Source organism: Amphichorda felina (assembly GCF_050947745.1).
Source record: "Amphichorda felina strain 45539 chromosome Unknown scaffold_3, whole genome shotgun sequence".
Taxonomy (NCBI): Eukaryota; Fungi; Ascomycota; class Sordariomycetes; order Hypocreales; family Bionectriaceae; genus Amphichorda; species Amphichorda felina.
The window spans coordinates 81,843-98,538 of record NW_028145047.1 but is presented as its reverse complement, the minus strand read 5'-3'; the positions used below and the strand labels follow the sequence as shown (position 1 = coordinate 98,538).

The 16,696-nt window shown below is 55.8% G+C and overlaps 6 protein-coding genes across 6 annotated transcripts; all 6 read right to left on the bottom strand.

Annotated features, from left to right (window-relative positions):
- Positions 1–2,229: 2,229 nt before the first annotated feature.
- On the bottom strand, positions 2,230–3,734 carry FAH12 (fatty acid desaturase-domain-containing protein; the record flags this gene model as incomplete). The annotated part of the gene is made up of 2 exons (XM_083192180.1): positions 2,230–2,639; positions 2,693–3,734. 2 exons carry the CDS (start codon positions 3,732–3,734, stop codon positions 2,230–2,232), a joined length of 1,452 nt encoding a protein of 483 aa, XP_083051237.1.
- Positions 3,735–8,326: 4,592 nt separating this feature from the next.
- ACO1O0_002714 (Ribonuclease/ribotoxin) lies at positions 8,327–8,804 on the bottom strand (the record flags this gene model as incomplete). The annotated part of the gene is made up of 2 exons (XM_083192179.1): positions 8,327–8,442; positions 8,516–8,804. The coding sequence occupies 2 exons, from the start codon at positions 8,802–8,804 to the stop codon at positions 8,327–8,329; spliced, it is 405 nt and encodes a 134-aa protein (XP_083051236.1).
- A 1,643-nt stretch (positions 8,805–10,447) lies between these two features.
- On the bottom strand, positions 10,448–11,896 carry ACO1O0_002713 (prolyl hydroxylase family protein; the record flags this gene model as incomplete). Its single annotated transcript, XM_083192178.1, has 1 exon — positions 10,448–11,896. One exon carries the CDS (start codon positions 11,894–11,896, stop codon positions 10,448–10,450), a length of 1,449 nt encoding a protein of 482 aa, XP_083051235.1.
- Positions 11,897–12,237: 341 nt separating this feature from the next.
- ACO1O0_002712 (uncharacterized protein) lies at positions 12,238–13,611 on the bottom strand (the record flags this gene model as incomplete). The annotated part of the gene is made up of 2 exons (XM_083192177.1): positions 12,238–13,221; positions 13,291–13,611. The coding sequence occupies 2 exons, from the start codon at positions 13,609–13,611 to the stop codon at positions 12,238–12,240; spliced, it is 1,305 nt and encodes a 434-aa protein (XP_083051234.1).
- A 633-nt stretch (positions 13,612–14,244) lies between these two features.
- Positions 14,245–14,925, bottom strand: ACO1O0_002711 (Mss4-like protein; the record flags this gene model as incomplete). The annotated part of the gene is made up of 1 exon (XM_083192176.1): positions 14,245–14,925. The coding sequence occupies one exon, from the start codon at positions 14,923–14,925 to the stop codon at positions 14,245–14,247; it is 681 nt and encodes a 226-aa protein (XP_083051233.1).
- A 1,013-nt stretch (positions 14,926–15,938) lies between these two features.
- On the bottom strand, positions 15,939–16,548 carry ACO1O0_002710 (EthD domain-containing protein; the record flags this gene model as incomplete). The annotated part of the gene is made up of 2 exons (XM_083192175.1): positions 15,939–16,271; positions 16,330–16,548. The coding sequence occupies 2 exons, from the start codon at positions 16,546–16,548 to the stop codon at positions 15,939–15,941; spliced, it is 552 nt and encodes a 183-aa protein (XP_083051232.1).
- Between the last annotated feature and the right edge of the window lie 148 nt (positions 16,549–16,696).

Sequence of the window (16,696 nt, the reverse complement as noted above, 5' to 3'; positions counted from 1 at the left end):
GCACGCTCCACAGGACCGCCCATCATGCCTGCTGGCTACAAGCATGGCGACACGCCCAAGCGGGCCATGGTCCGTGGCACAATCTCCTACCTCGAGTCCCAGGGCCTGCCCGTCAACAAGTCGGCCATCTTTCGCCACTTTGAGCTCTCGCGGTCCCAGGGCTACGCCGCCCTGAGCATCCCCGCGTCCAAGAGGAACGACCCGGAGTGGGAGGAGACCCGCGGCCGGCCCAGCAAGATCACCGAGGCCGACCAGCTCAAGATGGAGAACGTCCTGTGGGACGAGCGCTACGAGAATGTCAACCTCAACTGGACCGCCCTGGCCAAGGAGGCCGGCATCGAGATGGAGTGCAACGCCCGCACCCTGCACCGCACCATGGGCACCCTGGGCTACCGCCGCTGCCTGGGCTGCACCCGCTCCTGGGTCCACAAGAAGACGAGGGAGAAGCGCGTCGAGTACGCCGAGCGCATGCTCGAGGCCTACCAGGCGCCCCAGGCCTGGCGCTTCGTCCGCTTCAGCGGCGAGCTGCACTTTGGGTTCGGCCTCGACGGCAAGATCCGCCTGATCCCCAAGTCCGGCGAGAAGTACTGCGAGGGGTGCCGGGACCAGCCCCCTGCGACGAGCTGGGGGCGTGATATTCGCAAGGTCCACTGCTGGGCGGCCATCGGGTTCGGGTTCAAGAGCGAGCTCATCTTCTACGACGAGTCGACGAGCCCCAACAATGCCGGCATCATGGCCATGCCCGTCTACTGCGATAAGGTGCTCGACAAGGTGGTCAGGCCGTGGCTCAACGTCACCGGCCCGCAGTCGTTTGTCCTCGAGGAGGACCTCGAGGCGTTTGCCCACGGGGGCACCAGCAAGGTCAACGCCGCGCAGCAGTGGAAGGCCACCCACGGCCTGCGGTGCTACTTCAACTGCCTCGACAGCCCGGACCTCAGCCCTCTCGACACCCTGTGGCCGCCGCACAAACAGTGGACCGTCGAGCCGCTCAAGGACTGGGACGTGGAGACGCTGCAGCAGGCTGTGCGGGATGCGTGGGCGGGGCTGGATCAGGAGAGGGTCAACATGTGGGTTGACTTCATGCCCCAGAGGCTGCGGCAGGTTGTCGACAGCGAGGGGCGCATGGTTCCCTGGTGATATTTGTCCGGTTGGGGGACACTGGCGGCGTTTTACTACTACTACTGTATTGGTTTATGTGCTTTATGGTTGGCGTTTCGAGCGGGTTTGAGGCACGGACGGAGTTTTGTGTGATGGATGAATCGATTCATTCACCGTTGGGGCGTTTTCTTCCACGAGGCATGTCGGATGGCAGTCATGCCATGGGAAAGGGCGCGATGTGATTTCATACCTAGTCAATATGGGCTAGTGGACATTGGTGATCATAAACAACATACATGTCAAGATATTTGTCAATATTGCCTCCTCAGTCAGTTCCTGGACTCGCTTACATCCACACCTCCCCGTCTCATCAACCCGTCTCTTAGACATCAAGCACACCCACCCACCTTCTCTGAATGTCACCACACGCAGCTGATCTATACCTGTTATGCGGTGCTGAACTGTCCTATATAGCGGCAGATGACAAGCCGAGACTGGACTAACAGCCCGGGCGTTTCGTACAGTTTTTTTACAAAAGGCCCCGGAGGCAAGTTGGGTTGATGGATCATCCGATGCCCGAGGTCGTATTCCGCTGGCGTGCGTCATTGTTACTCAAGTGTTGTTGTATTGGGTACATACGCAGCGACATCCCCCCTAGATAAGAATCCAGGCTATATATTTACCTAACCCGCCTCCTTCTCACCCCACAAACAATCTCCTCATACATGAGACGATCTCCGAGTAGGAGGCTGTGGACCCGTGATCGGTTGCAGCTCCGGAATCCGGATGCTTCGGCTTTGGTGGCACAGGCCCAATCCCGTGTGGACCCCCAATCCATCTTCCCCCGCATTCTGACATTGATGTTACTATTGTATCGTCTCCTCACATCAACTCGCAAGGTTCTTTGCTCTCCGGCACAAGCGGCAAGTTATTTGCAAAGTATTGATAACTCTCTATACGAGTCTATTACATTCTCCCTAACTTTTTATGCACCTTCTAGTCTAGTCGTCAAATCATTTCTTTCCAGCGCCGACTGGGCACCGGCCCAGACTGGCGAAAATGGCAAACCGATGACACCAAACTAGCGTGGTGCCTCTCTCAGCCCCCGGCGGAAACGCTTCCGAAACATACTTACTGGGCCTTCATGACAGCAGGCTGGGTTCCCAACCCGTTGCGATTGCGGTAGAAGAGGACTCCCTTGCCAGAACCCTCGGCATCAGCGCTAGGCTCCACCCACTGGCACATACGAGAGCTGGTGTAGAGAGCGCGCATGAAGCCCCAAGGGCCATCCTTGGTATCCGATCGGTAGTGCTTGCCCATGATAGGCTTGATGGCCTCGGTGGCCTCGTCGGCGTGGTAGAAGGGAATGGTGCTGACATAGTGGTGCAGGACGTGCGTCTCGATAATGCCGTGGAGCAGATGGCGGCCGATGAAACCCATCTCGCGATCGATAGTAGCGCCGGCGCCACGGACGAAGTTCCACTCATCCGGAGTGTAATGGGGAAGCGAGGGGTCAGTATGCTGGAGGTAGGTGATGGCGACTGCGGAGTGGTCAGTAAGGCACGAGTCCAGTGCGAAGAGAAGGCAAACTCACCCAGCCAGTGGTTGACCCAGAGCCAGGGAACCCAGAACCAGACGAGCATGTTGGTCCAGCCGAAGGTGTTGCCAAGATACACCTGGAGTCCGAGGTTCAGGAGAAGTCCGATGTCGCTCAGAACAATAAGCTTGGCGTGCTTGTTGTCATAGATGGGGCTGCGAGGGTCGAAATGGTTGACGCCACCACCGAGACCGTTATGCTTGCCCTTTCCGCGGCCCTCACGCTGGCGCTCATGGAAGTTGTGGCCAGTGACATTGGTCAAAAGGTAGTTGGGCCAGCCAACGAGCTGCTGCAGGAGCAGCATGGTGAGGGTGAAGATGGGCGTCTCCTCGGTCAGCTCCGAGATCTCGTGGACGAAGCGGCCAACACGGCTGGCGTACTCCTCACGGGTCCTGGGGTTGAAGACCATATCCTTCTCAATGTTTCCAGTACCCTTGTGGTGCTGGCTGTGGGAGAGCTTCCAGCTGAAATAGGGCACAAAGAGGGCGGAGTGCAGGAGCCAGCCGGTCGAGTCGTTGATGAACTTGGAGGGGGAGAAAGCCTGGTGGCCACACTCGTGGGCAATGACCCAGATGCCAGTGCCGAAGAGGCCCTGGAGAGCCGTGTACACGCCCCAGAGAGCGATCCGCGCGGGGTTGGATGGGATGTTCTCGGGCGTCACGAAGTTGTGGAAGATATAGAACGTGGTGGCAAGGCAGGCCATGTCACGCAGGATGTATGCCCAGCCGTGAAGGGCAGAGCGTTCGAAGCAGTGCTTGGGGATAGCATCTCGAAGCTCCTTGATGGTGTAGTCGGGCGGGGTGAACTTGTTGCCGTACAGGTCAACGAGGTTGGCGTACTCGGACGTCTTCTTGGCGGTGTCAATGTCGACGGAAGAGAGCGAAGACAGGGACGTGGACGAGGCAGAGTGACGAGGAGAGTCGGAGGGCGAAACGGCAGCTGACGACTCGGAGTCGGTGGCCGTAGCAGAGGTGACGGTTCGCCTCAAGACGCGGTGGTTGGGCTTCGAGGCCCCAGACGAGACGGTTGCGGACGCCATGGCGAACGGCGGACGGGATGGAAGGGAGGGAGTGTGGTGTTGAGAAATTGACCCTTTCCGTGGGAAAATTGGAAGAAGGGAGGTGAGGTCAAGGGGGACGAGGAAGGAAGGGGAGCCAGGGGAAGAAAAAGGGTTTTGGAGGGAAAAAAAATAATGGCCACGGGTAATAACGGTAGGTGCCACCAGTTACGACCAGTTGAAGCAACCTTATCGGTGAATGCGAAAATAGTCAGGGCTCAACGGAGATGTACCTGCTGTGTACTGTGGTGCCTGTGGTCAATGCAATCTTTTGCAGCTCGGGTGCCCCTCACACTCAAGGCCCTCCCTACTCAGGTACAAACTACCGTGGTCGAATCGGAGCCCGGCGGTGCGGCTCTGGGCCTTGGATTTTGTTGGGGCAAAAAAAGGAGGACAACCGCCTGACGATCGCGGGGCGGGGCCTGGTGTGAGTTACTGCTGACCTTGGGAATATGCAAAGGGAGCTATTATTATTGATTCAAAGAGGTATTACGGTGAGCATTTGCAGCCACATTCCCATGTGATTCATCAAGGTGCGACTGCCTGTTCTTGAAAAGTATCACGCCATGTCACTCCCATGTATCTTCCCGTGAACGACTCGCTGCCTCACTACCATCCAAGAGTCAGTCACTCGCCCAAGTGGAGATACCGTGAAGCAGTGCATCAGATAAGCCCACTGTCCATCACGTCTTGAATCTCGAAAATGGTACGGGGGAATAATACTATGAGTACGGAGTACGTACTAATACAACATACCATGCACAACAGCAAGTGGACGCCCATGGTTGGATGGATCTGTAGCACTCGATGTAGGTACACCAATGTTGTGTGGCTGCGGATTGGGCATGGCGGCGATCCAGGCCAGGGACGGTATGCGGTGCGCATGCCGACAAAACAGTTGCCCGCCATCTTCATGTGATGGTAGGTACTTTAGTACTTGGTAATCTCTTGGCCGTCGTTTTGATAGTATTAGTATCCTGACAGTCGACCCAACAGCTTCTTTGACCGCCGGCGGCAAGCGAGAGGAGGCGGCAAAAGAAAAAGACTGGATCTGGATGGAATCCGGCTTTGCCTATCCGTATTAGGACACCAGTTCAAAGTCGGTGCATTGCACGACAGGAGGCACTAATACAGACGTACTCGTAGGAAAAGGACCGCCACCCAATTGCCAAGCAAAGTACATAGCGACATGGATAGCCCCACGCTGCAGGCCATGCGCCGTGTGGGGAGCTCCGGCACGGTAAGTTGGGAGGTAGTGACGGCAGTGGTTCACAGTGCTTCACTAGTTGGAAAGGGAAAGGTCAGCAGAGGTGAGCCTGGGTGAAGCGACGGATTCTCAGCTGGCTGATGAAGCGTCGTCTTTACCATTTCGGGCCGCGACTCCTGGCCAGCCGTTCAAGCAGAGCGTGGTGCACACGGATTCACTCGGATTCAGCTAGGATCGCATTACCAGGCAATGCCAGCTCGTGTGTGCTTCCTGGGCGGATGTGGGTTCGTTCCATTTGGCACCAGATGGGCCCACTGGCCCCAGGTGGTCTGATGTGATGACATGGCGAGACCGGATGCCATCACATGCGTCTCTCGCCTTCCTTCTTCTCGGCATTGGCCTGGTGGCCCTGGGTGGTCCGAGTCTGGCTGAGGCGAGTCAAGAGGCCTCTTCCCAGGATCCAGGGCTTCGGCCGAGCGGCGCTAGGGCCCAACCTTAACGATTCAAGTCTTCTATTGTCTGAATCAGATGGCACTGCAGCCCCATGGCAACTCGACTGCAACGACCGCAGCGACTTGAATACCACTCCGTGCATGCATTGCAATATTATCAGATCAGAGTTGAGATGCGTTGGCACATGCAAGAGCATACCCCAGCCTCGGCCTGATTTCAGACTAGCTGCAGGGTTTGATAGCAACCAATTTTTTTCAAACAGATTCCCGAATTTCCGGCGAGATCTAAGGGTCTTGGGCTGGGCATTGGTTTCTGTTGGGAAATTTGTTGGGCGGCCCGGCATCCTACAGATGCTGCAGGGCAGGAATACAACTCGTACTCGTACATTTTCAGACCACTGCCCCACGTGCTTCCGTTCCTTCCAGGGCAACCGCCCGCGGGCGCCCGAGCCACCGCCTAATTGCTGGCAACTCCCGCTGATGGTATTACGACGTATAGTAGGTAAGTAGGCAGGCCCCTGGGCCCCTGAGCCCTGTAGCGAAATCCACCCCGCGATCCCGTGCGCGATCCTGTGCACGATCGTCGGAAAAACTTCCTTGCAATCACCATTGGCAGTTGCCACTTGCCACCCTCTCCGGCTCGCCGGCTACCCTAGGCCCAGCACGTACTCGTCCTCGTAGATAGTACCACGTACAACCACCTTCAGCAAGTCGAGTGAAACAGCCCGCCCACTGCTGTCGTATCCACCAGAGAATTATACATGTCGACAGCCTCACGGGTCTCGGCCACATGGACAGTCACTTTCTTGCCCTCAAGATACTGCAGGGTAGACGGGCAGACGTGCAGCTTGAGGTCCATGCCACGCGAGAGAACAACAGTAGTGGCTCCTGCCTCTACCAGTTCCTCGACGTCACCGATCTGAATCCCCGGCTGGTGCCTTGTTCCCGTCTCCCCCCAGTCCCATGCTCGTCCGCCCCCTGGATATAACTTGAAGTCCTTGCCAGTCTCAAGACCGTCTACCTCCATGCGTGCCCAGGCAACAGATTTAATTTTTGGGGACTTTTCAAGGCTCATCTTGCGCCAGGACGCGGTATTTGCAACCCCGCGATAATGCTGCGAATTGTAGTCCTGATATCGACTTTCCAGAGGTCCAGAAGGGTTGCTCTGCGCCAGCTGTTGCAATATCTGGATGCCAATGGATGGATTGTAGGTGTTGTAGATGGTTTGTACGAGGTAGAGAATAGTAAATGGTCAGGCGGGGTTTTATCTGCATGAGCCGAATGTGATAACGCAATACGGAGTACGACGTAGTGATATCTTTATGGTTTGGCCTCTAACCGCACCTGATCTACGTTCTGTCGCATGATCAATACCCAATCCAGTTTTTCTCTAAGGGATACCCCTAATCTCTTATATATTTTTAAAGCATTAGCTATCTAAATTGTCTTGGGAATACTGCCAGAACGAAGTGTTACACTAACGCCTAGTTGTTGTGACGTAGTTGGTGCACATGTCGTATTTCGTGATGCATCCCAAATCCAGGTGCTTCACTGACACCACGCGTACATTAAAATGGGCCAAAGTAAATTTATTGAAGTTCTGTCATAAACATGGTCTATGGAGTCAAGGGAATATCTTTTGTCATTGTGCCAAAAGCTGTTTGTTTTCTTAAGAACCCATCCATTTGGCCAGTGTATTATTATTCATTACTGATGCTATTATCGTTATAGTTAGTTTTTTCTGATTTTATATTTTGATCGTTGGTACGTCGAGGGGTTTCCTGTCAGATGATGGGAAGATTCTCGTAGAAAGACTACGAATCAACCTCCGGAATTCTTCTTGACAACTTTGTTTTGAGATTTTATCGTCGTCGTCCAAGACTCTAAGCATAGAGTGAAGCGCTGGAGGAAATTTTATCGTGGCCCGCGACTTTTAAAATCCGTCGGATAGCTTTTAAACTAGGATACGAATTATCAGTAAGTAATTGATATTTGGCTAGCGTGATGCCAAAGATATTTGTAATATATATTTCTTAGTCGCATTAGAATATAATCTGACAGGTTAGACAGATTCTAAGGTCGACTTTAGGCTCATAGTTCCGCCGCAGGGCTTATGCTATGCGGACCAAGAAATCCAGAATTCCATTGCTCATTAGCTACGTTGAAAGCTTGTCCCTTACTCAAGCGTCAACGTTTATTGTCTCAGCTTCAAACTTAAGATTTGGGGACCTACGTAGCTAATTTGTTGGGCTTCGGAATAGATAACTACTATCAGGCCATCTGAGAACACAGTACTTGATCCAGTACTAAGCAGCGCTCTTGCTGAAAAACTTCTCATGATGACGGAAAGTTGAATAAACCATGGTCCAACGATTAACAGCTCGAATCAAGTGAAATGGCTAGACGGAACAGAACTTGGGCTCGCTGATACACTCCGGTAAATTTCGGCCGCCCAGTTACATCTCGTGGAATGGACTAGAGCAAACTTCACAGCGGCTTGCATCCTATGTACGGTACACCGTCAGTGTGTCTTGGGCCATGAATAAGACAAGGGTCACATTGCATCTTGCCCTTCATAAAGACAAGTTACAATGTATGCGTCGTATTTATGAACACAACATTCCTAGTCCCAGCATGATGGTGTTGATAAGGAATCTAGCTAAGAGTCTAGGCAAGTCATGTAGGGCTGATGGAGAGCGTATCACAGAACACAATAAGTCACGAAACTGCTGGTAATAGGTGTGGATACATTCGGCACCGTTGTGTAGTCATGTGTTAATCGTAAATTGATCATATGCCTATACAAAAGAAATGCTAAATGGGCTTCAAGTCCAGAGTATGTATCATATCATATATCATACGTACTCTGTATTCATTTCTCCTCTCCTCTGATAGTCCGATACAGTATCGGATATCTAAGAGGTGCCATCGCAAGCAACAAAGTTGTTGCCGCTGGCACCAGTGTGAGTGATGGTGCCGGCCTGCTTGCAGCTATCCTCGGTGATGACAACGCGATCAGCGCCGGGGGAGCCTAAATGACAGAGAGTCAGCGTCCATTCGGATGGTTGGATCGTAATGAAGGATGGGCACATGTCATGTCATACCTCCAGTGTAGACGGAGCCGCTGGCCATGATGGGGAACTCCTGGAAGGGGCCGGAGTAACCCTTGAAGTAGAAGCCCTCGTAGTTGTTGTAGCGGTGGGGGTACGTGGAGCTGCCAGCGGTGGTGCCGGCCTTGAAGTGGCTGCAGGCAGCGACGGAGGCGGCGTTGACCTGGGCGGCAGTGTAGTACTGCGTGCCGCAGGTGGCAGCAGCGCGACGCTCGAGATCGGCCGGAGCAGCGCTCACGGCGGCCGTGAGGGCGAGGCAGAGGGCGGCGATGGACAGCTGCATCTTGCTGGTGGCTAGTATGTGAATACTTGGCGGGGAAAGGGTGGGAGTTGCGAGGAGAGGAGGAATGGGATATGGAAGATGTTGGGCCACTATTACACCACGAGGAGATCAGGAGATTCGGGGACTCTTATAGGTATTCGGGGACTCGGAGGGGCTATCGAGAGACACTGCCAGAACTGCCGACAAATCTCATAGTATAGGGGATCCGAGACATGCTGCTGAAACATGGACATCTTCTCTTCGCGACGAGCCCGGCAGACGCCCAGCCTCCAAGGCCTCCCCCCACGAGTTCCCACAAGAGAAGAGCCATGTCGCGCATTACATACGTACATGCGACCTTATCATTCCACCATCCACGATGCCGCATCAAGCCCATGTGGCTAGTTGCGTGTTGTAAGCTTCCATTTCCAACCTTGGCCCCGTGGCCACTGCAGGAGATAGTAATGAATGAGGAAGGTGATGGCCCGAGTTGTGGTGGGCAGTTGAGCAATAAAAGGCGCTGAGTGAATGGCGATCCGGCATGCTCCGGCACTATGGTGCGTCAGGTCCATCAGATAGGGTTGGTACATAGTATGAGATCGCTGGGGAATCTGGGAATTTGCATAGTCACTCATGAGACCATCGAGTTGGGCCAGAACTCGGATTCCTGCGAGATTAATCAATCAATGTCCCATGACGACAGAGAACGCCATGACCAAGATGCCCTGGAGCGGTCACCCTTCCCCAGGCAAAAGAGGCGTCCTTGGCTTGCGGGACGATCCAGAAGAGTGCCTAGTGGCATCTCGGCCCTGCTTGGCCCGGGACTGAGCCCAGGGCACGGTCTGAGATGATTGGCAAATACCTATCAATTGCCAGGCATGGCTCAACTGGTTGTATCTCTGGGCGCCAATCTTGGCCCCGGCACTTCCCACCCCCCGCATATGATTACATACAGGATTGAAGATATGGCCTCCCAATTCACCAGTATTCCTCTCCCCGCTTCTGTCGCCGGTCCCTGGGGGAAGGCACTCGCCGGATCAGATATGATAGTAGGGCCGGAGCTCGCCGACGATGCAACAATCCGCTCTCTGGACCTGGATCCAGGCTCCCCCTCCCGACTGCCTGGGATGGGGTTCTTCATGATATCGATGGAGCGGCTGGCGGGGCGTGAGAAGGAGGCTTGAGATAGCCCTGGTATCGATGTCTTCATATCGCTAGCTGGCAGGAAGCAGATTGCGAGGGTAACGAGAGAAACTTCTCTCATAAGCGCCACTCTCTAGTTCAGCAGGACCGCAACAGAGAAATTGTCTACCGTGGCGATTCCTGCCTAGGGTCATTGAAGATGCATACGTCGTAAGCAAGGGTTCAAGCAGGGCCGGGGTGGCAACCTCCGTTCCTGGTCCGGATGGTGCGGGACTTCGGCATGGCGAGACAAGTCGGCATGCCAACGGCTTTCGCTTCTCTATCACCATCACGACTATTGCACGGATGCAGGCAACCAGCACGAGGACCGACATGAGCTAGAGGAAGATGCATGCCGAGACAGTCAACGACAAGCGGAATCAAGACGGACCAGCCATATCAGTGAACACCAGTCAATGAATGGAGTACTAGAATAAAACCTGTCCGTCTCCGGAAGATGGGTATCCCATAAATTTCACTTTTTATGCTCCGCTTTCACTTGGCTCCACATCGTACTCTACGTCGGTCCTGATGACATACTTTGCGCCCCTGCGCACGCCCGTCCCCTCGTGCAGCAGGGCGCCACGGGCGTCGCCGTGGGGGAACATGGCCACGCCGCCCATCACCGGGCGCACGGGGTAGGCGTTGAGCGTGCCGTCGCGCGCGCCGGGCAGGAAGAAGGTCGTCTCGCCGCCTTCGAACTCCTCGTTGAGGTACATGAGGAACGTGAAGAGCGAGCTCTGCTTCTTGTCCGCGGGCGAGTCGTCGTACACGTACGTGTCGTCCGGGCGGATGCCCGACGGCGGCCACGCCCCGTCGATGTGACACCGGTATTCGGCGCCGGGGACGTACCGGTACACGCGGAAGCGGCGATTCAGGCCCCGGGCTAGTCGGCCGTCGACCTGGGCGGGCACCAGTGGGGAGACACGCGCCCAGAGTTTGTCGTGGAAGGCCGTGTCGACGACCCAGTAGAAGTTGTGGGCCAGGATGCTCACGTCGCCGTCCTGGCGCAGCGGCGCATCGGGGAGGAAGTTGGCGGTCTCGCCCGCGGCGATGATGGCCTTGCACTCGGACGGGGAGAGCACGTTCTTGGCCAGCCCTAAGCCGGGGACGTGGGGGTGTTTGTGGTATGTTATTGAAGGGGATTCGGGAGCGAGTAGGACGGCATCGGGGGTGGTGGTATAGAGGATGGCGGGATGGTGGTTCGGGGGTTTTCGCAGGTGGGCCTCGGTCGTTTCGATGACACGCAGGGAGGAGCGAAGTGAGGAGGGTGCCGAGTCGAATATTGTCTTGTCGAGGACGGAGGCGTATACCTGTTCAGGCGTTGGCACTGAAGGGCCGAGGTCCCAGATTTGCTGAGGAGCGATAGGGGACGCGGTGTTGATGACGGCGTTCGGGTTGTTGTCAATAGGGCAGCTCACGCGCAGGACGGCATCGACAACGGAGATGAGCTCCTCGTCACTGGCGCACTGGACCTGTGTAGAGAGGCCACTGATGAAGTCGAGATCGCGCACCCAGCGACAGAGGGCGCCAAGCTTTGGCTCCTCACCCCGGATCTTCATCTCAGCCAGCAGGATCCTGGCGTCGGTGAATTTGCTGTCGGCGAGGGCACCGGTGATGCGCCCCGTGAGATTGGCCGCGGCAGCAGAGTTGGCGCCCATTGTGCATGCCTGGCGGAAGTCGTAGACGGCGACTCGAAGATCCTTGCATGGCTTCGTCTTGATCAGGCCCGGGTATTTCGTCAGGGTCGTCAGGGTGTCGATGGTGATGTCGAGTTCCTCGTCCGAAACAACCGTCGCCAGACTCTTGGGCTCGGTCGCATCGCTGCCATCGGGAGGCGGGGTGATGATGCTCGTCGCCGACTTGGAAATCTTCCGTGGAGGATCGGCCTGGGCGGCCCGCTTCCGCTTGGCCGACTTGGATTTGCCCATGATTGAGGGTGATTGATTGTGGTGCACGAAGAAATGTGTAAATGTGTCGAGTGATATGAAAGATCAGTCAATAATCGGCCGATGCCAAGCAAGAATTTGAGCCCTGACCCCCCCGGGAAAACCCTGTTCCACCCAAGTTACACCAGTGCGGGGGAGCTGCTGGAGGGGACCTGGAGGGACCGAAACTCAGACTCTCTGATTGCCAGTTTAGGTTCATGATCAACGTTTTCCCCACGATTGGGGGCCGAGTTTTATCACATAGAAGCTTAAATGTGCGATCCTCAAATATCTCGGTAGTACAAAATTGCCGATGTTCATTATATACATGGCCCCAGCAGCCCTCATTCAAGGTCAACCTTGACGGCAACGGCATTGGCTGAACTGAAACCAGTCACGAACAGCCAGGCTTTCTTCCTCCCGCCCTCGAGCTTGGGGTCTATCCCAATCAACACCGCACCGCTCGCAGAGCGGATTCGCGTGCCGTCGTCCTCGAACAGGAGCTTCTTTTCCCAGACGGGAGCCTGGCCAGCCGCACCTCCTTGCTGCCGAGGGCGAACGAGCCACACCATGACGGGATCAATTCCCTCTGGGTCTTTGGCCGTCTTGCCAACGTCTATAACCCGGGCCAACCCAGGTACGACGTAGCCGCTTGAGTCGTTATCCGCGGTGGCGTAGGCGTCCCTGAAGAAGCTGGGGTTGTCACCGCCGCTGTCGAGGTGGATGGTCTCCAGCACCTCGAGTGCTCCTCCGTTGGCGACGTGCGCCATGTGCAGATCCCCGCTCGTAGCGCTAACTATGGCAATCTCGTTGGGCGAGCCTCCGTGGCCGAGGCCGTTGTTGTTGTGTAGGCCGGTGAGAGCAATGGTCGCCTTCAGGCCGAGCGTGGGGTCTGGCTCCGATAGCTGCTCGATCTGGATGTGGACAGTATCGGACCACTTGCCCCCGAAGAAAGCATCCTCCAGTACCCGCATGTGGCCTTCCCGGTAGTAGTGGTCGTTTGTGACGTAGACGGAGGTAGGCGAGCGGGCCAGAACGTCGTTGGGCGTCTTTACCAGCGGGTGCTGGATGGAGCGGACACGCTTGGCGGTAGGCGAGCCAAGGACATGATAGAACACCTCGATTTGGGAAGCAGCCTTGGGGCTCGGAGGTTCGACATTTTGGGCGGCTTCATTCTTCTTATAGTCCACGTAGGCTGGATGTGGGAGGTGGTTCACCGCAAAGATGTAGACGGCATCTGGCTTGTCAGGATCTGAGATGACATCGATGCCGTGCGTGATGAACGGGCCATCAAAGTTCTCCAGCTGAAGTCGCTTGGACTTAAACGTCTGATGGCCGAGTTAGCTCCATGGTCACTCTGTGTGGGGCGCAGGCTGGGAGAAGCCGGGAAGACGTACCTTGGGGTCGATAGCGTGGATGGAACCTCGCGAGTTCATGGCCTTGATCGGATCATCCAGGGTGCCTAGCGCGGGGAACCACGAGAAGCGCGTGTCAGAGCCCTCGCACGCCGCGAAGAGCGTGTTGCTGGGAGCGTGGAGGTGTAGATCCTCGCAGTGGCCTGTGTCCTCAATCACCACCATGTCCGCTGCATCGACAATGGAACTCTTGCCCTGCCGAAACACGCCCAGAACGTGGAAGGTACGGATCAATGCAGGCCCATAGATGGATGCCAGGAGCGCTACGGCCCCGGCTTGTAGCCAGGATCTGATGGACAGCATTGTGCGCTGTGTTGACCAGAGCAGAGGAATGGGAACCGAGTCCGACTTCCAAGTGCCCTAGGAAGGTGTTTTATAACCCACACAAAATCCAACTCCCAACTGCCCCTGGGAAATGTGTCAAATCTCAAACGGATTCCAACTCCCAAGTGCCCAGGAAGGTGTTTTAAATCCCACACGGAAAGGACCCGGCAACCCCGCAACCCCTATTGACATAATACTGCATGTATTTGAGTCGTGATGTCAGCAAGCATTCAGGCCTCGGCACGACGACGGCAATGAAACAGTCTCCATCTTGATCTGGACCGCGATCGGCGGCCCACCTGATCGGATATACATGCAATATCGCCAGTTGGTCAGATCGTGAAGGATAAACATTGGTGGGCCTTCCGTACTGTGCCACTAGCCTAGCCCGGGGTTGCCGGCCATGGCAGTTAAGGATACGAGTTTCCAAGTTTCCCGTCACTCGTATTTGGCAATGCTGATATTACGGGGTACATGCACGTGTGTTGGTTCTCATGCGGGCGACGACGGAGTACTCGCATGGTATCCGTATTGTTCAGCTCAATTACTATTCGTAGGAGGGTTACGTACGGCAGGGCGCTGCGGTTCGCCCCGATCCCGTCCCACTTACCGCTAGGCCTTGTTTGTCTGTGCCGTCCACGACGCAATGGCATCCATCAATGGCGGCGATAGGGCGTCGTACGTCTCCAGCCCGATGGCCTTGAACTGCGAGCGCACCTCGTCCATCTTCTGCGGGTCGTACCCTTGCTCGATGATGGAGGAGACAAACGCCGCGAACTGCGGTTCTTGCCACCCCTTGTCAGTCGACAGCTCCGTGTGTACAAAGTCGAGGCCCTTGAACAGATGGTCCTTTTCAATGCGGCCAAACATGTGCACCCCGCAGTCCTGGCAGGCATGGCGCTGGATGGTGGCCGTCTTGTCGACGACGTAGAGCTTCTCGCCGTTGGCCGTGACCGAGAGACTGTCCTTGGGGACCACGCCGACCACCGAAAAGAGCGCCCCCTGGGGCTTCCAGCACTTGGAGCAGCCGCAGGCGTGGTTGTGGGCGACGTTGCTGGTCAGGACGACCTCGGCGGGGTGGGACGGGCACTTGCAGCGCAGAACACCACCCGAGAAGCTGGAGCTTCCCTTGGTGATACTATCGTTCAAGGACGGATGGAGGGGGATGCTTGTGCGCTTGGTTTTCTGGGTGCGATAGTATTGGGCGACTGCCACAGTGGCAGAGGCGGCGACGGCAGCAATGGCGAGCGGAGTCTTATCCCTGGAGAGGGCAGATCGAGGGGGAGGGACCATCTTGTCCCTGTTGGTGGAGTTGAAGCACTTGGTGATAGACCTCTGATGAGATACTAGAGGAGGATAAAAGGGATCGAGGGGCGTCGAGGAGGAGCAGGAGCTATATCAAGGTCTAACATCGATCTAACCGCCGGGCAAAACATGTCAACACTGGACCCGTGGTGATATTTGTTTCGGCGCCATCCCGAGATTCCGAAAAATCACCATTTTATGGGCGGTCGTCACGGGTCGGGTTCCGATTCCGAGGCTACCTTGCTGTGGATGCGTCTACTCGGAGTAGTATCATGGTAAGGTGGATGTGCGAGTAGACAGAATCGGACTCAATGCATCTATGTCTGGTTCAAAAGGAAGCCCGAGATCCCTCTGGCGAGAAACTGGGCTTTGCTTGCGACGGACTGACTTAACTACTGTCACCGTACTGAAGTTCGTGGTCATATTTGGCGATAGGTAAGGATGATTTGAACGCGGCCAGTGTGGAACTTATCCGAGCTATGGCATTAGTTTATTGTCGCCCTATGTGGAGGCACTCGGTGTTGGGAGCCGTACATCGGGGCCGGCCTCCGGGAAGACCGGTCACGTTATCGGGATCTTGACGGTGTAACATGACCCCATCTCCACGCCAAGCATGTCTTGTCAAAGAGGCTATAACTCCGGGTTCTCCATCCTTGGTGAGAGGCTTTTGGGCCATGTTCGTGGTTGGGTCCGGCTGCCCGGATTGGGCCAAAGCTTGTGCAGTTGGCACTGAGATCTCTACCAGCGTCCTCTTCTGGGCGAGATATCTGGGGGACTGATGTTGGTCGGGATATATGTAGTTGTACTCGTGGGGGTGGTGGTCAGCATCAACACACCGCGACATCAATGATATTGTAGACGGTATGCTGGCCGACAATGGGTAAGCAAGGCGGCGAGACGGGACATACTTCCACCATTTTTGAGAACAAGGAGTCAGCCCCTGCCGCGAAGGGACGTAGTATGCTAGTTCACTTATCTCATTAAAGTATATACGTATCGAATTACTGGTCCTTCTCCAAGTACGAATCAAACAGGCGCTGGTACTTGTCGCGCGTGGACTTGAGGCCGAGCCAGACATCCTGACCGCCATCGACAGCCTCGATGTGAGTGCCGACGTACGTCGCGACCATGCCGGCACCAAAGGCCTTCTTGTCAACGAACTTGTGCTCGTCGGGTAGGACAACATCGATGTAGTAAGGGTGCGAGAGCATAGCGTTGAGGGCCTCGGGCTCGGGGTAGAGGAACATGGCGATGCCGTCAAACTCGACCAGCTCCGTGGAGGCGGGCCCATCAGCGCCGGCTTCGGTGGGGGGGATCTTGCCTCCAACTTGGATCTGGGGAGTTGGAGTCAATGGGGAGAACTCGAGGGAATGGGGAAGTAATGGTACACACCTGTTGGTAGCGGGTGATGTTGAAGTGGGTGCTCAAGGGGACGACCTTGGGAGCATGCTCTGTCTCCCAGTACTCCCAGAACTCCTCGCGGGTGTAGCTGGGGTGGCGCTTGACGTAGGTGATCATCTGGGTGAGGCCTGTGTTGGTCTGGCACCCGGAAGCCATAGTCACGCCCACAAGGGAGGACACGAGCGCCAACATGGAAGTAAGACGGACCATGGTGATCTTTGCGCGACGATCTTCACGGGGGAGGGGCGGTTGGTCGCGTGGGAAACGTAAAGAAAACGGCAGAAACAGAAGCAGAAGAAGCAAGGCACACCTTAGCTTATGTGGGATGTGAGACACTGAGGCAGTGGACTAGTATGAG